Raw genomic sequence first — 23,125 nt, 5'->3', positions numbered from 1 at the left:
TTTAGGCTTCCTCGCCAGGATTCCAAGATGCGAGGGGCATGGCTGCAATTGTGACTTCAAGATTTTCTGCTCCCAAAGGTTTTCTGCTCCTGTGCTGCAACTCAGACACCTGCAACTGCACGAACACGCATTCCTGCAGGCCACGTTACAAACCTGTCCCACGGCAAGCTGTAGTTCAAGTGGCTCAGACTGATAGATTTCCCCATAACCCATCTAAATAATTGCTCCTGATTCTATTATTTTCACTTTTGTTTCACATAAGTACATGGTCAAGAGACTTTTGGAAGAGCTGCCCTTTCTAGTTGAGGTGCAATAGTGAATTACAACTAAGCTACCTGTATGCTTAGGACTCTCCACCTTCTTTTCACGAGCTATCTTGTCATTTTCAGTACTTATTGTGTAGTGGAGAGACGACATTCTTCTAAACCTTGAAAGTTGAGGCTCCATTTCCCTGTCTTCCACTTTTTTTTCCCCAAAACATTACTTATTACATACCATTCCTTCTCTTCTGTGTAAAGCTTTAGTCACCGTAGGAACGAGGCATGCAGCCACGCTGCTTGAGGATGGTTTCACTGGCACCGATACTTGCGCTCCACCGCACCTGTGGTGTCTGATGAGAGAACAAACAGCCTGGGCTCGTGTCTGAAGCCTGTGAGATGTTTGCTCATTTCATTTCTGCTTAGGAATGCAAGGATTGTCTGCCCAATAGCAAGGGGTCAATTGTCTTCAGAAATACAGAAGGGACAAAAAGTGTGGTGACATGTCCTTGCAGCCGTACCTGAGGATGAGCTGTCCTATCATCCTTTATGAAGGTCTGATGCTTCACTGTCTGCCGTCCTTAAGATGGAGGAGCAAATAAAAAGGGTACACGGGTCTCTACTGTGCCTCTTTCCACAGCAGGAAAAAAAGTTTCCTATGTAAGAGGAAATCTGTTGACAAAAAGGTGGTATCACAAATTTCAGTCTGCCACCACCTAGTGCAAGCAGAGTACCAGGATGCATTAAACTGAAAAAATTGATTTTCCACCCTACATATCCACCTCCTCTCCACCAGCATAACATGCGTCAAATTAAAAAGGAGTTATGGATCCGATCAGATCTGCAGCCTCCACTGCTCAGAGCTACCAGGAGTAACCTACCTACCTCAGCCTGGTCCTGTGTGAAGGCAGTGGAGGCTGAACCACGGAGGAACGAGCAGAGGTGACAAGAGCCGCGCTAGCACAAGAGAGGACACATTTAAACAAAGTTAAACAAATTCATCAATGCACCGCTCGTGCAGCGGAGGGATTTGGAAAGTCACCACGAGGTAAGGCGGCCGTGGACGGACGGGGCTGCTGTGACCGGGCAGGGTGTGAGGAGGGAGGGCGAGATCTCCCGGGACGCTCGAGCATCCCGCCTGAGCCGGTGTCAAGGGCACTGACGGCCCTTTCTTGGGCCCGGAGCACACCGTGAGCCCGCCTCAGCCGGCATCAAGGGCACCGACGGCGTCTTCTCGGGGCCGGACTACACCGGAGCCCGCGGCAGCCCGCGTCTCTCAGCGAGGGAGGCTGAGGCGAAGCCGCGCTAACGGCCGGCGCGAGGCGGGGGAAGGCGGCGCGCACGCGCCGAGCCGTGGCGGAGGGGGCGGGGGCAGCGCCGGCGGGAGCGCGTTGGGACGCCTCGGCGCATGCGCAGGAAGCGGGCGGGCCCCTCCACGCGCAGAAAAAGGGCCGCCCGCGCATGCGCCAAGATGGCGGCGGGGCTGCGTGGGGGAGGGGCGGCGGGGCGCAGGCGCTGAGGGCGGCGGCGCGCGGACACCCAGCGCCGCCGGCGGGGGGGGGGGAGGGGCAGGGCCGCACCGGGGGGAGCGGAGCGCACCGGGCCGGCGCGCGCGGCGGCGGGGCGGGGCGGGGGAGCGAGTTCCCGAGCATGCCCGAGGGGGCGGGGCGTCCGCCGCTCGACGCATGCGCGGCGTGAGGCGGGTGGGAGGCGCAGGGCCGCGGTGGCGGCGCTCGGCGAGGGTAACAATGGCAGCGGCGGTGGCGGCGGGCGGCGGGACGGGGCCCGGAGCTGCCGCGGCGGCGGCGGCGGCCGTGGCGGTGAGCGGCGGCCCCGGGTTGGCGGCGCTGTCGGTGGCGCGGCGGAAGGACGGCGGCCCCACGGGGAAGTTCTGGGAGAGCCCGGAGACGGTGTCCCAGCTCGACTCGGTCCGCGTCTGGCTGGGGAAGCACTACAAGAAGGTGCGGCCCGGCGGGGGGGAGCGCCCGGCCGAGGGGGCGGCGGATTAACGGTCCCTCACGGTCCTTCCCGCGGGGGCGGGGGAGTTCCCCGGCGGCGGGGGGGGAGAGGCCCGGCACCGCCGCCGGCCTTTGTCAGCCACGGCCTCGCCGCCGCGCCCGGCCCCTCCTGCCGCGGCCCGGAGGGGAAGCCGGGGCGGCGCGGGGCCGTGTCGGTGGGGGCAGCGACACCCGGGAGAGCCCGTGGTGGGCCCCCGCTCTCCCTCGGAGACGCGGTGGTTCGGCCGGTGCCCTGCGTCCATGTTTACACCGAGGCGAGCTGCAGCGGTAACTTTCTTGTGCGGGCAAGTCCCGGCTCAGCTTGCCAGGATTTTATACGGGTTTCACTTCAACCGCACCCCTGAGGTGTCGGTGTGTTTAAAAAAAAGGGAGGGAAAGCCGTGCGTGCTGTTCAGAAACGCGTTTCACCGAATCTGGTGCGTGTTAAGAGCTCTGTGCGTGTTGCTTGTACTGAGGGCAAGTTCACTTTTCGGTAGTGTCGTTGCTCGCTGTACATCGCCCTTGTAGCCCTGTTCCTCTTTCATACAGTTTGCTGTGTTCCCTGCTGCTTTGCTTTCTTTTCAAGTGTTTTTCCCGCATGATGATTTTGTAACTTTCTTTTAATATCTAAGCCTTGAAAAACTACCTCAGGTGAAATTTCCAGTAGACAAATGTATCTGTCTAGACAGCTTTGTAGCAATCCTAGGAAGAACATTAGCTGGGGCAGAGCGTTATCAAGGGGAGATGCTGGACAACCGAAAGGTCTTAGTCTCTACATTTACCTGAGATTTGCAGTCCATCCCTCGGCTCTTCGGTAGGTCTGGTGTCAGTAACCCATGGATGAGTTTGCCTGTTGCTCTGAGGGTGCCTTGACTGGATTATTTGTGTGGCAGTGCTGTGAAATGGGTGTCTGAACTGATCTGGGTTAAAAACCAGAACACGTTCAGAGGTGTGTTTTACCGGTCCATCCACATCGCTTGTTCCAGTGCAGCCACATACAGTCGAATCGGCACGATGCCGGGGAGGTGGTAGTTTGAGCGAGCAGCTTAAGCTGTTTATGTTGATAAGGATTGTTACATAAAAGTATATCTTTAGTTTTTCTTTGTTTTGATTGTGCTTCTCTGCCGTTTCTAGGTTTCTGGGGAGGAGCGTTCTTTCATTTCATTTTCATAACCGAATACCCACAAGAATACAATAAACTTTTGAAATAGCTTTGAACTGGCACCTGCCATTTTGCAGAAGAGTCACCTTATTAAAAGTATTAACGGTTATTGTCCCTTGCTGTTGTGAATCAAAACTATCTAGACAAGCTGGTTCTCACCTTACTAGCCTGGCAGGGCATCTTATCTGTAGTTCAGGAATGGGAGCTTTCATTTTGTATGCCAAAGAAAAACTCCTTTATTATAATTGGTTTACATGGTATTACTGGTTATAAAGATTAGATGGTTATGTTTATTTCTTAAACTCTGGAAGGTAGTAAGAATTTGGCTAAAAGGAAATCTTTACTGGGCAAGTGAATTTCAAAATACTGCTGTGTAAAATCCTTTAAAAAAATGGAAATTTATTTTTGTTTTGAGAAACAAGGAAACGTGATACTACTAACGTTTAAAGATGTATCCTTAATACTCTAAATGGAAGTGTTAATTCCTTTTTGATATGCAGTAAATGGACTCTAATTCATCTTGCATCTATTTTCATCTTGCTGTAAGTGCATGACTTCTTTCAGAAAAGTACATGGTGATTATAGCTGACTTTTGTCCAGCTTATAGTCTTAAAAATGAATATGTGTATACCTCGGCAGTGGTGAAGCCATCAGCTGCAGTAGGTGGTGTGTCCAGTTCTGGGAGCTCTGGGGACATTGGGGAGCAGTTGGAGAGAATCCCGAGAGCAGCAGCGAGCTTGGTCAAGGATCCAGAAGTCATGATGGGCAAGGAGAGAGTTAGAGAACTGCAATTACAAATCTTCTCATTCTTGTCTCTAGATTAGACAGGTCTTCAAGTATCTGAGAGTTCTCAGAGTCTCTAGAGTATAACTAAAAGAGTAAGAGGTTTAAATAGTAGGATGGAGGACTCGCACTGGATATTGGAAGACTCTCATTAATGGGGAGGAGTGGGCTGCCTAGGCAGCGTGGTCAATCTCTGTCAGAGATCTTTTGATGATAAAATCTGCTGGGCAGCGATGTGGCTTTTGTAACCCCGCGTTGCTGTGAAAGAATGTACTATTTTCCTGACACAAACCTCCCGGGCCCCTTTCTTCTTGGCTAAAGAGCTGGCAGTGAGGAAGGCCCTTCCCTGGACATGCAGGAAGACGGTGTGCCTTGGGAGCTTGTGTTGGGGAGGGGAAGCTCAGGTGGTTGAGTAAAGGATGCCTGTAAAGATGGAAGGAACACTGCGGGGGCTAATAGTGACAACAAACATAATGACGGAAAACAAAATTGTTTATTCTAAACTTCTTCCTGCTGCCTATTTTTGTTTGTATGGAAGTCACCTTGTGCTATTTCTCTGCACTGAGAGTCGCAGGAGGTCCCCTGCTTCTTCCCAGGCCTTGGACCGCGGTATGGATGTTTGAGCCCTTCTTTGCTGTGAGTTGGAAACGGGTTCGTGCTGTGGTTTTCAAGGCCTGGGGGATCTGACAGGCTTTCATAGCATTTGGGTAGACCAATTCTGGTGACATCAAGGTGTTCACTATAAGTAGAAATTTACAGTTCAGAAGTAAATTGGGTAATTCACTTTTTACTGTATTAATGCTCAGTGATCTCTAATATTGTGTGTTGTTTAGGTAGTTCCTCTGACATTAAGGAACAAATTGCCATTTTAAAATGGTTTTTCATAAAGCAAAGTTATTTCTTGTATTTAAAACATCTTCCTGAGATAGTTTGGGGTGTGGGTTTTTTTGCGTATGTGTTAGAAGGATGCAGAAACCAACCTTAGCTTTACAGCTGTAGTCCCTAAGCACTGTTCCCTGTCTGTTAGTCATGTCCAGGTCAATATATTGGCCTTTAGGAGCTTGAGCTTCCATGGTTCTGAAAGCTGTGCCCCGCCCCTCGGAGTCAGAAGGTTGGAAACTGATTTTTTGGGGTGCAGGGAGGAGCGTGTTTTGGTTTGGTTTTTAAAGAACAAGTGGAGCATTGTCCTAAAGGGTGAGTTAGAGGAGAAGACGGCATGGGCTGTCCTTATAGACACTAAACCATGCAGAGTATGAGGAGGTATTGTCACCTGGAAGTCTGGGTGGTTTGTTGAGTATCTGGGACCCGCTTGCACTAGTCTCAAGTGTAGAATAGTAAGTTTTCTTTCCGCATTAATAGAGTGCGGCGCTGTTTTAAGGTGTTGGACTGATGCCAGTGGAGCACGCCAGTTTTACCACAGGATGGTAAGGACGGGCAGCAGCGTGGGATCCCTTTATGCCCTTCTATTAATAAGCCTCAGCCCGACGGCGAGGAGGGATGAGCCGCTTCTTGGCAGCTGTTATGAAATGGCCGTTGTTATGGCCGAAGATGTCTGTTTGGAGACCACCTGCTTGTTCACCGCCAGCCGGGAGCTGAATTTAGAGGATTTGTAGTTATCTTTCGGCTGGCTCTGGCTTCTCATGTCGGTGCTAACCTTATCAAGTATTTCTTCAGTGACTGACTTTGATTTAATCTGAGGGAGGATTTTCTCTGTGTTTGCAGCTCTTTTGTCTTCTCGCCTTGAAAAAAGGAACAAGAGTTATAACCTCAATCAAAGTATTTTAATGTTGGTTTTCCTTTCCCTGTTATTTAGCGATCTGAGCTGAAATGTTCTTTGTTTTGGGGGAAGGAAAGGATTTGGTGCATCAGGGCTACAACACAGAGCCATAATGTGGTTGTTTGAGGTCAGTAACCACATCAAAACCGGGTATATGAATCTGTCCCTTAGGTCTGTGACAAAGGCTTTCCAGTGCAGCTGCAATGGCAGATCTGCTGGTGAAGGGAAGCGATTGCCTCTGCTAGTGGTTTCTCTCTATTCTTGAATTATTTGAGTTACACTGAAAGACTTCTGACCATACATCTTTTCTGCGTAAGGATGTGTGCGTGTTTTTATTTCTAATTGACATGGAAATGTTAGAAAAATCTTTGTGTCGATGGTTTGGGGCTTTGGTATTTCAGCACTTGAACAAAATCCTCTTATGCCAAAGCTGTGTGTCTAGGAACAGGGCGTCATCTCTGTCTTCTGGAATTCGCTGTTTAAAAACCTTTATTTGCTGCAGAATCACTTTCTGCTTCTGTCTGCTGCGGAGATTAGTGGAAAACTCGCAGATATGTTGTGACTTCAGTCCTCTGGTCCTCCAAACCCACTGCCTATCGATCAGGAAATCATCTTACTGATTTTGCTGCTTTAAAGATTCATTTGTATTGCTGGTTAGCGTGCATGAATGAATGAGAGGAGTCTTTTGTTTCCTTTTGAAGTTTTGGGTTTTTTTGCCCTTATTGCTTAGGGGGAACCTCAGGCAAAGAAGCGACGTTAATGTATAAAAAATTTGCGAGATGGTAGCAATACAGAATAAAATCAGTGATTCCTAATGTTATCTTCCTTTCTGATAGCTTCCAGCTGTCAGTGCCTCCTGCAAGAGGTAAAAACAGGATCTGCAAGTAAAGGAATAAGTGCCTAAAAAATTTCACGTGTCTAAGAATACACTTTCCCAGGCATATTCTCATGTAAATGTGTTTTGTTTTTTTTTTTCTGAAGGAAAACATTTGAAAAAAAAATTACAATAAGTCAGTACAAGAATACCACCTCTTCTGGATTCAGTTTTTTGACTGAGGTTGCAGTGCTGGGTGCTCCAAGTCATCATGTACTTAGAGCAGGCAGTGTAGTCTTGGTGACTCTCCTTTACGAGTGACAAAGAAACCCTGCTAGAAAACCCTAAATTTTTACTATTTCCTTATTAATTTTCATTTTCTGGTTTTTGTTGGCTCGTTTGTGTGAAGAATAAGTTCCTTCTCTGGTTACCTTTTTCATGAGTTACCTTCCCATGGTTTATTGGATCCTCAAACTGGAAGTTGAGAGAACCTTAGTTAGAGGGTTATGCTGAAGGCAGTTTTGTTCTAGGTGCCCTAAAGAAGCTGTGAGTTTAAGTATACTATATGGCTTGAGAGGTGGATTAGTGAAATTCCAAGTTTTTGGATTGGTGATTGTTTTTATTGTTTGTTTTAAATGATGGCCATAAGTACAGAATTGCTTTATAGTTCTATTTCACTGTTAGTAGGAGCCATCAATACTTTCTGTCTTGTTGCATTTTATGCATTTTTGGTGCTTTAGTAATTTAAAATACTGTGTTGAACTTCGTGCAAAACGCTTTAAGACTTTTAACTTGTATAAAAAAAGCAAATGTAGCAGTAGATTTATTAAATGAGTTATAGTGGTTATGAGGGTTTTCTTTATTCAATGTTGCCAGAATGTTGAAGGCTGTGGAGCTGCAGAGAAGATATGCAAAAGCTACTTTTGCATTTTTTACCTTCCTGGAGTATACCTCCCATGCAAAACTGAAGGTCTACTACTACAATGTACTCTGTTTTATTGGGAAAAATGTTGTATCTGTCACTCTAGATGTGTATTTAGAGAAAGTGCAACACTGAGATGGGTGGACAATCTTAAATAGCTGGGCTTAAGTCGGAACCGGTGGCTTTACTTTTTGAACATATTTAACATGTATGGCATGTGAGTGTGTTTAAGACCAAAGCTGTCCTGGTAGTAGAAATAGGATTATTTAATATGAAGTCTGGCCCTTGATCTGCTATGCTTTTGTTTTCACATTTCTGCAAATCCTAAATCTGTAGTTTAGCAGATACCGATTTTGCCTGCACCTTTTAACTTACATTTGTTTGATTGCGTTATAATGGGCAGAGCTGAACTAAAAGCTCAGAGTTTTATTCAGACGTTCATAAGGTGGTGGTGCAGAGGTTGAACATGCGAAATGATGGGAGCTTTAGGGCTATTAGCTGTGATACACCACCTCTGTGCACATCCTGGGTGTGATAGTCACTTATTTTTAAACTATCCAAAAAAATACTAGAAGCTAAATCTTACATTAACCGATATAAAAATACACAGCACTGTATGCATTTTGTAATCATCCTTCTTGGGTTAGCAACCCTTAGGACACTGATAAAAAGGGTTCTGGCAACTTTAGCAATAGGGGTTTAAGTATTATTCTGTGCCTCCCTGCTGGAGAATTTTACCACTTGTAACAAAGGCAAGAGAACAGCACGCTTCCCGCTGAGCTGCAGCACCTGGTAAGCTAAGGCAGAGGCTGTGATGGGTTTTTAAGTAAAGATGCTGGATTAACTGGGGCATCCGAGTTAGTCACATGCTTCATTTTACTGATCCTAGACAGGATGGCAATTCCAACAAAAGATGGCTTAAACTGCTCTGGTGAACTCAGCTGCAGCACACAGAGCTTCTAGTCCGAAAATTATAAAGAAAATAGCGGCTAGCTGAGAGGAGCATGAATGTCTAGAGGTTTTAAAAAGCCTGAGAGCAAAAATCTTTGTCTTCAACTGGATTCTAACAGCAATAAAGAGTGACTGTTATTGCTGCTTCATATCTCTGTGGTAGCTGATGTGAATTGATAGGAGTTATTAATTGATAAAATTGTCACAATTGCCTGCCTTTCATGGGGGGAGGGAAGAGGGCTAAGAAAAATGCAGCTTTGGACATTTAGCCTTCTGTTCTTTTTAGGCTTGTATTTCTAGATTAGGTTTTGTACACAGGGCAGGACACCTGGGGAGTCTTGCAGGTATTTGTGTCCTTTGAGTTGCTAAGATTTAATTTCTCAGATATGTCTATCTGCCTCTTAACAAGTGCTGAAGGAACTTGCATCTCGAGGTAGACATACTATAAAATTCTCATGGAAAAGTCAGTGTGTTTGTAGTGTCTTTTGGTATGTAGATGGTGCTTTGGAAAGCTTAGATTTGACTGCTGTTTAACACCGCTGCTTTAAACTTTTGAGGGTTCTGGCTCTCCACATTTTTTTTAAGGGGCTTTAGAAAAATCTGATTTGAGGGAGGAGCAAAGGGCTTGTGGTTCATAGTGTTACCCAGGTAAAACGACTCTAGAGTAGCTAATGTTACTCAATATTCTACATGAACAAGTAATGTTTGTTCTGCTCTTAGAAGTCTTCTGGTATGGTGAGAAGATTACATTCAGTAAGTGAATGTTATAATATTAGGAGTAATGAAAACTCGGCAGCCGTGGGACTTTTTTTTATTTTCCATGCTGTGATTTCCCCTTCTACATATATGTATTTTTTTAGAAGTATAACCTTGGGAAATGCTTAGATTGTCGCAAAGCGTTGCAAATAGAGTTGTCTGGATCAGTTTTTCTGTTTGTACGTGACATGCTATATAGTACCAAATGGATGCTCTTAGGATTAATGTGTAGTAGTTGATTACAGAAGGAGCTTGTAAAGTTGCTGTAGAAAGCTTTGTGTATGTGTGGGCCAGAATTAGTCTGTTCCTTTATTAGGAACTACAAATCAGATTGAGGTAGTTAATCTCTATCTGTAAAACACCGGTGGCTGCGATGAATGATTCACAGATTTGTGCTATATTTTAAGAGTAAAGCTTGACAAATGTTTGTGCTTGATGCTCCTCCTGTGCATGCACACCCTCCCTCCCCCCAGGCACACAGTGATCCTTAAATCTTAAACTGTGCTCTAGAACTGATGAAGTGGTCTGGGGAATTACTAAACCAGTCTTCATGTTTTATTATCCTCTATCCCAAGTAAGCGTGTGTTTTTTGTTTTTCAGTATGTTCAAGCAGATGCTCCTACCAATAAAACACTGGCTGGGCTGGTGGTGCAGCTGCTGCAATTCCAGGAAGATGCCTTTGGAAAACATGTCACCAATCCTGCCTTCACAAAGCTTCCTGTGAGTATTGGGGTTAACCCACCGCTCTTACAACAGTGTACTTTGTTCTTCATCCAGTATCTGTGCTGCTAGCGTGCATCCAGGTGATGGGAGATCTGTGCTTAGCCTGAAGCTTTTGTTGGTGCATCCTCTGGAAGGGGTGAAATAGCACACTCCTTAAAAGCAGATTTTCAATGTAATAAATCTTATTTTCTATAAGAAAATCACTTCTATTTGGAAGTGATTTCCTGAATACTGTGGAAAGGTTTTAATTTCTAGTGAAATTCTATGTAAACTTGTAAATTTTAAGTCAAATCTGTTTGGACTGGTGCATCCTAAACTGACTGAATAACATGCGCTTTCCAAAGCAAGCAAGTTTCCATTGGTCATTCTGTTAATTAAACTTCAAACTTGTAATGCTGTCGACACTGAAAAATGGCTTTACCGTGTCCGTTAGTAGCACGTGGTTACCTAATTAGTCTGGGATAGTTTTTCAGTCGCTCAGAATATTGGTATACAATATCAACACTTCAAGGGTTGCTTATTTAAGGTTCAAACTTGGCACATCTTTAGCAGTAGTATCCTAGTGATTGTGTTCAGAAATCAGTCCCATTGTACTTGGAACCCTGCCTACCACCAAAAGAATCTTGTCCAAGTGAGCGTGAAGTCTAAACAACTGATAAAGGGAAGAGGGATGTGGCAGATGGTAAGGACTGAGTACCAAACGGATTTCAGTTGTGAAGGGCAAGGACTGCAGCATGGCATCAAGCAGCCAGTTGGCCAATTTGGAGTAAGTTTTGTGGGCCAGGACAACTCCAGGAAGGTCTTTGCTTATCTTTGCCACAGAATGCCACATATTATTTTATGGTGATTTTTTTCCCCAGACATTTTGCTTATGTAACTTCTTTTGTGAAGAGTATGAATTCATGCATGTTTTCTCCAGAAGAGGGGTTTTCAAACTTACTTGTTGGGTGAATCTCTTGGTGCTTAGGAAAGCACACAGACGCACCGCAAGATGCCGTTAGGATGTAGCTCACCATCTCTTCTGTTCTGATCACCTGATACCTCAGTGGTAACGAAAAGCTTTAGGGACGGAGGTGAACATAGCGGTGCTTTATTTTGATATGGCAGTGGAGACCATAAAACTGTAGCCATACTCAACAAGTTGATAAACCATTTGAGTGCTCTCAAGTCTTAAATCAATTTGTCTTATCTTAAAAATGGGTAATAAAGATTTCAGTGGCATTGTAAACGTGCTGTTCCTGTGTTTAATTATTCTTGCTGTTTCAAAGGTCTAATCTGATCAAATTTGTTTAGCTTAAGTTTACAGCAGTTGGATCTCTGCTCTCAATTACTTCCGATAGAAGACAACTCATCAGTACATCTTCCTTTATATTGTTTTTATGAGAAAATGCAATATGTACTCTTAAGATGAGGTTAGCTGTCACTTTTTTAGACACGTAATTTAAGATACTGATTCAGGCTGCAAAGGAGGCTTTGTTATTCTACCATAGCACTTTGAAGATGAGCAGAATGCTTCAGTTCTACAGGATTATGTCTGACTTGAAAAGAGAGGTGGGGCGAAGGGATGTCTTAAGTGACATTGCTGATCTCCAAAAATATATTGAAAAGCTATTGCAGACTTCCACTGAAAAGGAACTGAATGAAGCTAAAAGAGGTTTAAAGTTTGTAATTATCTTAGTGACTGTTCAGTAGTACCATGTTCCTGGCAAGGGAGGATCTGAAGTTGAAGAGGAAGAGGTCATGCTTGTGTAAAAGAAACAACCCCCAAGCCATCGAAACTTTTGAGTGCTGTGTATCTGCAGATGACTGCTGAAGTCCTCCACTTGTGACTCCTGCTCACAACTACCATCCCTAAAGGCTGCCGTTCATAGTCCGTTCCTTGCGTGATGCTGTTTTCCATTAATACACTCGGCAGTTTCCCTTATCAGTGCAGTTTATTGGAGATTAAGTGTTGGTCTTGAGAACTGCAGTTGTTGCAAACACAGGGACGTGGCTGACCAGGAGCGCTTGCTGATGAGAATATGTCAAACCAAGGTTGTCCTTCCAGTTCAGGTTAGCGCCTTTATATTTATTTTCCAAGTACTAGCCAGTGTACCTCTCACTCATTCTCTGAAGCGTCTGCTCTCCAGCGCTGGAGCAGTCAGTGGCAGAGGGAAGCTGGTCTCTTCCATCAGTATTTGAGGTAAACCCCTCTGACCTGGACTGCATGTAAATCACTGCAGACTACATCTGTTGAAGTAAAGTTCAAATACTGTACTTAGTGCTTTGAGTGGATGAAATAGACCTTGCATTTGAGAGAGGCTTGTTAATTCTGTGTTTAAGCTCCTGTTCTCCGCAAGGATGCCGTACAGTACGGGGTCTGTGAATAGATGTAGAGTAAATGAAGGACTGTTACAGCCTGACTGCTGTGCGTGTCTTCTGATTATTGCTTTTAAATGCATATTGTCTAACCTTACTGATGCTCAAAAAAAGAGAATGCTGATTAATTCACTTAGTTTCATATATTTGAAATAAAGGCTATATTAAGATATTAACTCTTAAGATGGCAAATTGTAAGGCCAGTTGATCTTAATTGCCTTGTTATGATGGATTTTGTTGGGTAAAAGTGTTGAAGGGAATCTGGTTTACTGACAGCTGCATCTCTTCTGCGGAACAGGTTTTGTCTAATTCTTAAAAGCAATTTCCTTTTATGCTAGTAGCAACGACCACAGTTGAATAAGAGGGTCTTGCTGGAGTCTGCTGACACTTTCATTATGTCTATGAAAGAGACTTGTATACTGGGTTTTGTGGTTAAGTATTGGCTGAACTGTCTTGTTTGTGGTGGTAGAATCCTAGCTTGCCAGAGTCGCTGCGATTGCTCATGCTGCCGGGGGGCTCCCGGATCGCTGAGCCCTGTGCCAGGCTGCAGGACTGCCTTCCAGAATTGCCCCGGTAATGCAGAAAGGTGTGACCTTGTCACTGAAAGATTTAATGTGGGCTACTGATGGGCAGCTTGATGAGGGTGAAGCTGCAGCAGCAGCCCCGAACTCGAAGTAGGTGGTGTTGGGTACAACAGTGTGATCCGCAGGTTCCCAAAACGCAGATGAGGCAGGCTTTGCTGCAGCGATTTCATTCAGTTGCGTGATATGTCTGGCATGTCAGCAAAAAGGGAAAGGTCGATTCTGGATGACTGTACGTATGTAGGACAGCTGAAGATAAGTAACAGTAACTTGCGTTCTAGCGCTGCAAAAATATTCTTTACAACGGGTCTTCTGGCTTTACGTTGAAATTTATTTTTTTTAGAGCAGCTAGAGTTTGCATGCATGTTTGTAAACCGACGCTTGTGTTCTCGGAGCCAAGTCTTAGAGCTATAAAATCATTCAGCATGTTAAAACATTTTGTTTTCATTTGAGCTTCTGCTCAGAGATTGATCCATCCGTAGAGGACTTTAGTCGGCTAAGAATAGTACTGAAACGCATGCGGCTCGTAAACTGGCAAGTACCCGTATGGCAGCTCGGAGCTCTCTTCATTACTCTCTGTGCACAGTAGGGCTCTAAACAGATGGTAGACCAGGAGCAGTTCTGTTCCTGTTGAATGCCTATGAAGGATCTTTTTTATGTTGTTCTTGGACACTGGTGTATTTGATATCTCACAGAACTGCTTTGCTTTCCATTAGCAGCTCTAGAGCCAAGGAAAGCAATGTTTCGTTTAGATCCCATGCTACCATTTTACTTGCCTGGCTGCAGAACGAATTTAAAGTGCTTGTCAGTAATGCTAAGACTGTCTGTAGTTTGGTGTTCACTCTGTGTTAGCAAATACTCCTGAGGTGTAATATAATAGACTTTAAAGAAAATGACCTGTTCTGATCTAAAAAGTAAGCTAGAAGCTAGAGCAGAAACATTCCTAATGTAGAAAAACTACTAGGAAGGCTGTTGTGCCTGTGCTGTGTCTCCAGCTTTGTGCTTTCTCTAGTTCCAGCAGAAGGCAGCTTGCAGAAAGCCGCTGGTAACCGGGGTCCGGCCATCAAACAACTCCCCAAATTCTGTTTTGTGAATTGTACAAGTTTTTTATTTTTACTGAGAAACACAAAATAGGCCGATCTTGGTCTGTATGTTTTGCACGTATATGGAAAGATAGGTTTCATTTCCTATTCCAGTAAATAGCTGGGCATCTTACGCTGAACGGAGCGACATCAGAAGGGATCAACTCCAGAGTGCCGTTGCGCACTTCTGACGGGCTGGGAGGTGCGGGTCTGCGTTTCTCAAGGTGGGTGCTTCCTCGTTAGTGCCAGAGGATACAGGCTTCAAGGCAGAATATACATTTCTGTTGTGGAAGCTTAGCTAGGTGATTAGTCTGCCTCATTTTGTCATTTTAGTTATTGTTAGAACAGCTTTCTTTAAATATATATATATTTATATGTAATTTTTTTTGAGAGATTATATATATAAAGAGAGAGAGAACATCAGATACCACTGTGTGTCAATACTCTGCGAATCATGCTTAAGGTAGATTCTGGTGTTTCATCCTGGCTTTACCTGAGCTATCCAGTTGTCTTCCATTTCTAAGATGACTTTGCCAGTAGCTTACTTTTTCCAAGCACATACAAACATCCTGACCAGAGATACTAGTAAAAGAGCAAAGATAATTCCAAACTAAAATTTGTAGAAAAATGTACCTTTCTGTGTAGGAAACAGTCCTGCCTCTTTAGTAACCTTTTGGAGAAGGGACTTGGTGGGACTCAGAGCTTGTCAGCCTCCTCATGCTGCTGTTTGAATTTCAGTTCTTGAATTCGGAGTACCTGTTTACGAATATGTGACTCAGCTGCTAAAATTGATGTTGAAGAAATGAGTTGGATTTAGTATTTCAGGGCAGATCTGCACAATGAGCTTTTTGGATCTTGACAAACAACTTGTGGTGGAGGAGGGACGTGAACGGAGAGCTTTAGGAGCCGCAGTGAACATGGAGCCCGGGTTTTAGATGTTCATTTCTAATGATTTGTTTTAGTCTACTTAATACAGATGAAGAGCTTCTTAACTGACAGCTAAGATTTCAGATTTAATTTACTGTGAAATGGATGTTCAAAGAGCAGTTTGGATTTCTGTTTTACAGCTATGCAAGGAATTTTTTGCAAGCTACTCACGTAAGGAAGGGCTCAGAGCTTTCAGATGTGTCAGGTTCTGCTTGCAAACATGAAGAATTCTACTTAATCGAATGCACTTAATCTTCTTGAAACATTCTTAAAGGAGAACATAAAACTCCAAAAGTGATTCATCTGAAGATTAAACTATGCATTTGATAAGTTAGGTGTCTAAAACTCAGCTAACAAGTATGTATTAATTTAAAATAATTACATGAAAGTCAATATCACTGTGTTTTCACTTTTCTTTCTGGTTCTAGGCAAAGTGCTTCATGGATTTCAAAGCTGGAGGTACATTATGTCACATTCTTGGTGCTGCTTACAAATATAAGAATGAACAGGGCTGGTAAGTTTATATTTTTGGTTTATACACCTTTTGCATGAAATTAAGCACATGAAATGCCTGTGCAAATTACTTAAAGTTTAATACTTTCTGGAGAATTTGGTAGGCAAGGGAGTTGAGGATGGGAAGAGGAAATTTTTTCCTGTTTTGCTGATGGTAGCTTTTTTAAGACACACCCCCACACTTCCAAATTTAAAGATAAGTTGTCCAAGTTTAAGGTCTTGAGCCTGTAGGTTGGGAGTTAATTACAAGCTTGAGGCTTTCTTTTGCCATTTATTTGCCGTATGACTGAGCAAATTAACAAGTATCTTAGAATCGCTGTTTCCGGTCTCTAAGATGTAAATCTTTGTTACTGTATTGAGTATAGGGTTTGGTTATAACTGCGAAACATGAAGCATTGTGTAGATACTATTAAATGCTAAGTTTTCCATTGCTTATCAACCTCCATAAATGGGGGGTGTCAGTAGTTAGAAACACTGCTCGTTGACACTGGTATTAAATCTACTCATGTGACATCCCAATAGTGTTGTGGCCTGTGTGTTTTTGTAAGTTATAATCCTCCTTCCAAGACAGCAGTAGCATGAATTAACTATATTTGAGAGCACTGGGAAATCTGAGGATGAAAAGTCAATAGATAAAAGCAGGCAGAGATTGTTCTTGTACATGAATTTAAATAGTTTCTGATCTGATATTGTGCAGACCAGTAACAGCATTCCTGGAATTGACTGTGTTTGTTACCCACAAGGGCAAATTAAAAGGCAAAAATAAAGTTGTTTGGTATGGTTTGTTATTTTTAACAATAGTTTATACTCATATCACCTAAATAGATATCTGAGGTGGATATGTCAGAAAGCTGGTATGAGTAAACTGCTGTCAGGTTTTTTTCTACTCCAATATTGCCAACACCCAGGGCATGATACATGTTTGTAGTGTTCTGTGTGGCCTATCTTTCAGAAGTGTCTTGCTACCTCTTTGCCTTAAGATAAAGGAGTTAAATGGCTCCTACTTCATGAATATTTAAACATTCCAATTTTTTCCAAACAAATTTAGTTTTCAGTCATTTAAATTTGTCAGCAAAACTCAGATACGCGATTGCCTCCTCTCTTCTCACTCTCTTGCTGATTCCTCAAAACTAGTGTGGGTAGTGTCTTGTGTTTGTGCATGTGGGATGTAGAGGGAAGTAATACTTGAATTTAACTCTGAGGATCAGACTTAGAGCTTGGAATGTATCCTTCACTGACTCAACCAAATAATATGTGGTGTTTTGCCTGAAATATGATTTTTTTTTTTAATGGTATGCATTGTCACTCTTGCTTAACCTGTTTGTGAATGATCTGTCTTATAGGAGAAGTACCTTTCCTCGTCATAATAGGTATGTCTGAAAAATGCACTTACCCAGTGCAGCTGGACATACCTTGCCTATCACTGCCATTCAAGTAGTTGTTTGCTAAAATCTGTCAGAGGGCATCAGTTAAACTAAGGATAGGAAGAATTAGTGCTACTATTTTATCTAAACGGGCAACTAAAAAAAGTGCTATTTCTTAATATATTGACATGCTTCTCGTAAAGTATGGGTTTCAAAAGCAGGCAGAAATTTGGGGGCATGTATAGCATTAAATGAATATGTAATGCAGATTTCAAGCAACCAAATGTAAAAATTTTGGTCAAACTTGAATGCTTTAAGTATCTTTGTTTCATAGGTACTGAAGACTTTATTAGGTGTCTAGGAAAATAGGTTAGTTTGTGTTTATTTGGCATTTAACTTCCTTCACTTCCTTGAAACTATTACGTTTGAGAAACATATGTTTTGAATACAGACTATGAAGCTGTCAGTGGGTGAATACTGGGGAAATGGCTTGATCTTAGCTCTTAAAATCCTGTGTATTATAGGTGTAAAATACTTTATTAAATTGTGTTGTGCCGTGAACTGACAGTCGTCTTGATGACTGGCCCTACTTCTAGAAGTCAGTGTAAACTTTTCAACATGCACAACGCTATTTAAAGAGGTCATAAATTTCTTTTAAAATTGAATGACTGTTCTAATAAATATGCCAGGATATTATTTTTAAGTTGTTTGCCGGGTCCTTAGTGTGTGGGGAAGAGTCCCTAATGCTGCTGTAGGAGAGAAGCCATCATTCACTAATAGTGAATGTTTCTAGCGCTGCCCAACGTTACAGCATATTTACGCAGTACTGCCTGCGTAGGCAACTTCTTTTTGAAAATGTTGGAGAACCTCAAGTGAAGAAAAACATGGTGGTCTCAACTGAAGTGTCTTTGTTTAATTTAGTAGTGTAATATTGATGTGATGCCATCTTGTGTGGTAATGGGTTTTGTGACTAAAAATCAGTCTTGCTTTGGTTTACCTTCATTGTATATTTATAAACTTTAAAAATTAATTTGATGTGTTACTGGAAACAAGGATGTGTTTAAAAGAAGCTGTCATTAGATATGGATACAGGAATAAATTCTTGTATTTTAAGCTGGGTTGTTAAAGCATATCAGTCACTGCGTGGTAATTATGTGCATGGCTTTTTCCCAGTGTTAAATTACAGGGTACTTTTTATTTTATACGCTGAAATCCCTTCTGCCAGTATTGCCATCCTGAATCTCAGCTCGGTACTCCCAGTTAAGAGCGTTTTCAGACGCTAGCAACAGCTTTTTGCAAAATTTGGGAGGTACAGAAGTGCACCAGACAGTGTTTTACATCTGAGAGTCAACAACCTGATTATCTAAACATACCATCGTGCTTTGGAAAAGGCTGAATTGTTACGGGTCAGGCCCAGGTGTGTTTCAGGGGCTCCTACAGCACTGCTTACCCTGGCAGGTGGTGAGGAGCCTGTGTGATAGCGCTAGTGCCGAACTTAGAATCACAGAATTATTAAGGTTGGAAAAGACCTCTAAGATCATCGAGTCCAACCGTCAACCCAACACCCCCATGCCCACTACACCATGTCCCTAAGCGCCTCATCTACACGTCTTTTAAATACTTCCAGGGGTGGTGACTCCACCACTTCCCTGGGCAGCCTGTTCCAAGGCCTGACCACTCTTCGGTAAAGAAATTTTTCCTAACGTCCAGTCTAAACCTCTGTTGGCGAGGGACTGGTGTTAGTGCTGTTATTGTCCCACCACTCAGGTTCTTGGGGGTCGCCATTCAAATTCTTCATCTGAGTTGATGCATCCATGGCTTCTGAACACGTGTACAGTTCAGGTGGATACAGCAGAATGCCTTTGGGGGCTCTTGTGGTTCTTCCCAGTAGAAAGTCTCAGATTTTGTGTTATCCCCCCATCCCGTTTCTGATAGACACTTAAATCTGCATTGGTGTTTCAAGAATTTTGATTACTTTGTCAATGAAGTAGCAAACTTTAAAGTACCAGAGATGATCATAAAATGCTTACATGGATCATGAGCTACTTACATGCTGTGTGTGGGGTGGCTTGTTCTCAAATAGATAAGTAGTTTGGAAAATCTCAGGCAAACGAATTGCTGTGTTTTTCCTGGATTGGAATCTGGGACTGGTGGATGGTGCAACTAGAAGTAAGAGGAACATGAGAGCTTGTTCATGAATTTTCTCATCTAGTTGTTGAAATCCATCGTGAGCATTTGATTATGTTTCTGTTTAATTATCCTTTGTGACTGTAGTGGAATGTACAACCCTGCTACAGGGTTTTGTTGGACAACGTCAACCTTCATTTTTCCTAACCATTTCATAAATCATAAATTTTATTGATTTGGTTCATTGTGATTTTTCTTGCTTGTGAGGGCTGCCAAGTAAAGGAAGAATATTTGTGATTGTGCTTTAAGTGTTCTCATGTAGCTACCATGATATACTGATTTCTATGTGGAACGTGAAAGATTCTTGACTACTGAATGGAAGAGAGTTGAAATTAATATTTTTGAATAATTTTCCTTAACAGGCGGAGGTTTGACCTGCAGAATCCATCCCGAATGGATCGAAACGTGGAGATGTTCATGAACATTGAGAAAACACTAGTGCAGGCAAGAAACTCATATGCGAAACTGTATGTGTTCACAGGCTCGGGGGAGGGATTCACTAGCTATTTATGTACCTCAGTTGTGACCCACTGAAGAGTTTCATCCTGGACTTCTGTGGGAATATTACACTCTCTCCTCCCTCTCCCACCCGTATTAGTCACAATTCCATGTCATCACTGGAAAATGTCAGAATTTTTTCACTGATATTCTGCGGATATGCATAGGGTGAGGAAAAACCAGTTTGTAAGGTAGGAGAAAGCATCCTGAGTGTCTCCGTCTTCCTGTGAAAGAAGCACCCTTAGGGTTGAGTAACGAGTTCTGTACATACCCATTCAATCGCTGCCTTTCTTGAGACTTTCAGCTTGATACAAGTTTGACTTTTTTCAGGGTTAGGGTACATTTTAGACTCTCTCGCTTGCTTTATCAAACAAGTTACTACCAGAATAGAGCAGATAACAGCTGTATGGAATCTAATTTGAAGTTAATTTTTTTAACTGCTGTGTGTGAGTAACAGAATATTTTTTTTTTCAAACTCTAAAACCAAGCTCAGTGTGTAATATAGGTCAAGACGTAGCTTTCAGGTGCTTATCAAAAATGGAAATAGGAGGGACAGCAAAAAAAACCATACTCTTATTATAAAAAACTACTGCCATTGTATGGTGGTTTCAGTACATAATAGAGTACATGTTAAAATCCAAAATAAAACGACTGTGTATCTGCAAATACAGAAATGCATGAATCTGCATGTTAGTGCAACAGGACAGGTTCGGATTTGGAAGTTGACACACAGGGAACTTAAATTCCCTTTCAAGCAAAGTCTTCCAGACATAGTTTCTATTAAAGATGATGTGAAAGCAGGAGCGTGAGAACCGCTACACTGGGTCACGTTCCTTTGTGATAATGTCTCTGCAGAGCTAACGGCAGATTGCAGAGACCAGAAAGAAACCCAGGATAAGACTTTGGCAGGGAGGTGTGCAAAAGAAATACTGCTGTCATAGGGGTTTCTGGAGCTAGTGTGCCGTATCACAAGCTGATGCGTCTTCGTTTTGAGCTTTTTCAAGCATTGGTGATCTTAATAGGAATTTTTTGATTTATGTCACAGCGTACTAATTTTTTATTTAACGTCTTATTCTCTCCATTAGAATAATTGTCTGAGCAGACCAACCATCTACCTCATTCCAGATATAGAATTGAAGTTGGCTAATAAATTGAAGGATATCGTCAAACGTCACCAGGTAACTGTTAAATAGCATATCATAAAACAAATGTTTTGTCAGTTGTAAGATAAAATGTATTTGCCTGACTCCGACATATGTGTTACATCTGGATTTTGTCTGACAACACAAGGCAGCAGCAGCAAGTCACTTAAGACCAGAAGTTCACCATTTGTAAAATGCCGTTAGTAGTTATCCTCATGTGAAGATTGAATCATATCTGTTCTGAAAGTAAATCTGAAATTGCTATTGAAGTGAAAAGTAGTTACGGAGTCTCGAGGAGTTGGCTGCAGGCCCGGGCTGATTTAATGTTGAATACCTATTTATATAAAGCAGAAGCTCACTGTTTGTCCAAATCTGAGACCAAAGAAGGTAGTTTGTAATACAGCTGTTCTAGATATGGGAGACAGCATAAGGACGCTTTAATCCTAAAATGATTGCTACCTTTTTGCTTTGTTTTACTTGCTTTTTTCTTGCTTGTGCTGAACAGAACACAAGCAACAACAGTGTCTTGCTTATTAGGTGGTCAGCATATTTCCAAGAGAGTCAACATCTTGCCATTGTAATTTCATATACTAAGTGATGAACTGAACAAGCTTAATAGCTTCATCTCAAAAATGTAAACAGTCCTTTCACTTGTCTTAAGAGGAATATCCTGGAATGTGAACTCTAGATGGTCTGATAGCCTTTTGTGTTATGATAATTCACGGCTGTAGCCAAAGTAAACTGTTTCTTTTCCAGATTAAATGTATTTCCTGTGTTGTGATTATGAACCTTCGTCTCAACTTCAGTTGTGTAATTTTTCACAAGTTACTCTTAATTATTCAGCTGATTCAGGATGCTCGCTATTGCTTAAATTAGAGTTAATGATTTAATTTTCCTTTCATAAAGGAAACTCAAAGCGTGCTATATCCGTGAATGATTTAAGGGATTTTTAAAGCAGGCAGCTTTGTCTCTAAAGGGATGTGAGGAACTGAAAACAGCAATTGTCCCTAATTCTGCTTTTTGGGCTTTCTTCCTTTACCCTACCTTTGAATTCTCATCTTGTATTTGTGTTGCTACCTGTGCTTGCTCACTCTCTTGATTTCTTTTTTTTAACCTGTTGTCCTCTTCCCTCTACCCCATCCCTAGTACCTGTAGCTCCCCCCTCTCTGGCGTTTCCGAGTCCTCGCTGCTCTGACTGCAGCCTGTGCACATCTCTTGCCCCAGCACAGTGCTAGTGTGATCTCTGGGCTTATGAAAGGCGGTGTCAGTAAGGTGTTTGTTCTCTCTGCTGATGAAGATGCTGTTACTGTTTTCTGGTAGTCATACTTTTTCTGTTTTTTCTCTATAAGCGTTGAGGATTCTTCTGTGAAAAGCCAGAATAATAATTTAGGAACTTGAAATCAGGTAATGAGTGAGATTTAGCATTTATATCTATATGCTTAAAGAAGAGTGTTTTGTCGGTAGATAACTCTTCCATCTTGTTATGTCTTTAGCTTCCAGTCACATTTAGTTTAGCAGAGGCAGGGAATAAGCCTTACAATCTGCTTACATCTTTCAGAAAGCTGTTTTAATGTCAAGTTATCCATGCCTTTGTTTTCAGTCAAGATGGCATCTAAGAGAGAATTCCTGTTCATCTATCATGTATTGGGTTTTTTAAAGCTCCATAGGAAATAGATGAAACTTAGTGATCTGGTTCATAAAGCTCAGATTAAATATCTAGAGAAGCGTCTTTAGCTCATGGGGAATGAAGGGAGAATTTCCATTATTGTTCCTTAAACACTTTCCAGGTTCTTCATTCGTGCCAGGGCTCTTTCCTTTGCCTTTGAACGCTTTTAAGTTCTTCTTACTTTCCAGCTTTTTTTCTCACTGTTGCTCAGAGCAGCTCCTCTCCCTTTATCCAGCTCTATGTACTCTTGTTGGTGTAGGAACTCTTGCCCTTCAGCCCCTGATATCAGAGTAGTCTCCAAATATTGCTACCATAATGAAATGCATCTTCATGCTTTTTTAATTTTCCTCCTTTTGATGCTGGTGGCTGTCTTATAAATAAGTTGTTTGCATATTGTTGGCTGTAACCTATCCTGTGTGCTCTTATGTCCTTTAAATAAATCTGTAAAATATTTATGGAATGTAAATTTTGAATAACATTTTCATACGAACTGTTCTAAAACATAACTCCTCTGCAGAAGAGGCTGCAGTCTGTGAATTTCTGCTGTCCTTGGAAATGACTCTTCGTATATAGAGACTGGAAGTGTCTCTGCAGCATGTGGGAGAATCCTTATGGCTCTCCATGTGAGAGAAGGACACGGTTTTCTCGACTGGCCGCACTAAGCA

The 23,125-nt window shown here is 42.6% G+C and overlaps 1 protein-coding gene across 3 annotated transcripts in view; it reads left to right on the top strand.

Moving 5' to 3' along the window:
- The first annotated feature begins 1,942 nt into the window (after window positions 1-1,942).
- The window catches only part of SMARCC1 (SWI/SNF related BAF chromatin remodeling complex subunit C1), a 93,314-nt gene continuing 72,131 nt past the window's right edge, over window positions 1,943-23,125 (top strand). For all 3 annotated transcript variants that reach the window (XR_012672763.1, XM_075144435.1, XM_075144434.1), the window contains exons 1-5: window positions 1,943-2,218; window positions 10,020-10,139; window positions 15,519-15,604; window positions 19,517-19,598; window positions 20,738-20,830. Coding sequence is in view for 2 of the 3 variants with exons in the window: in XM_075144435.1 (XP_075000536.1) it covers window positions 1,943-2,218; window positions 10,020-10,139; window positions 15,519-15,604; window positions 19,517-19,598; window positions 20,738-20,830 (657 nt within the window). In the remaining variant the exon portion in view is untranslated. The remainder of the gene's footprint in view (window positions 2,219-10,019; window positions 10,140-15,518; window positions 15,605-19,516; window positions 19,599-20,737; window positions 20,831-23,125) is intronic.

This window comes from Calonectris borealis, chromosome 2 (genome assembly GCF_964195595.1).
Source record: "Calonectris borealis chromosome 2, bCalBor7.hap1.2, whole genome shotgun sequence".
Taxonomy (NCBI): domain Eukaryota; kingdom Metazoa; phylum Chordata; class Aves; order Procellariiformes; family Procellariidae; genus Calonectris; species Calonectris borealis.
The sequence above is the reverse complement of the archived record's forward strand: the minus strand, read 5'-3'. Positions and strand labels throughout refer to the sequence as shown.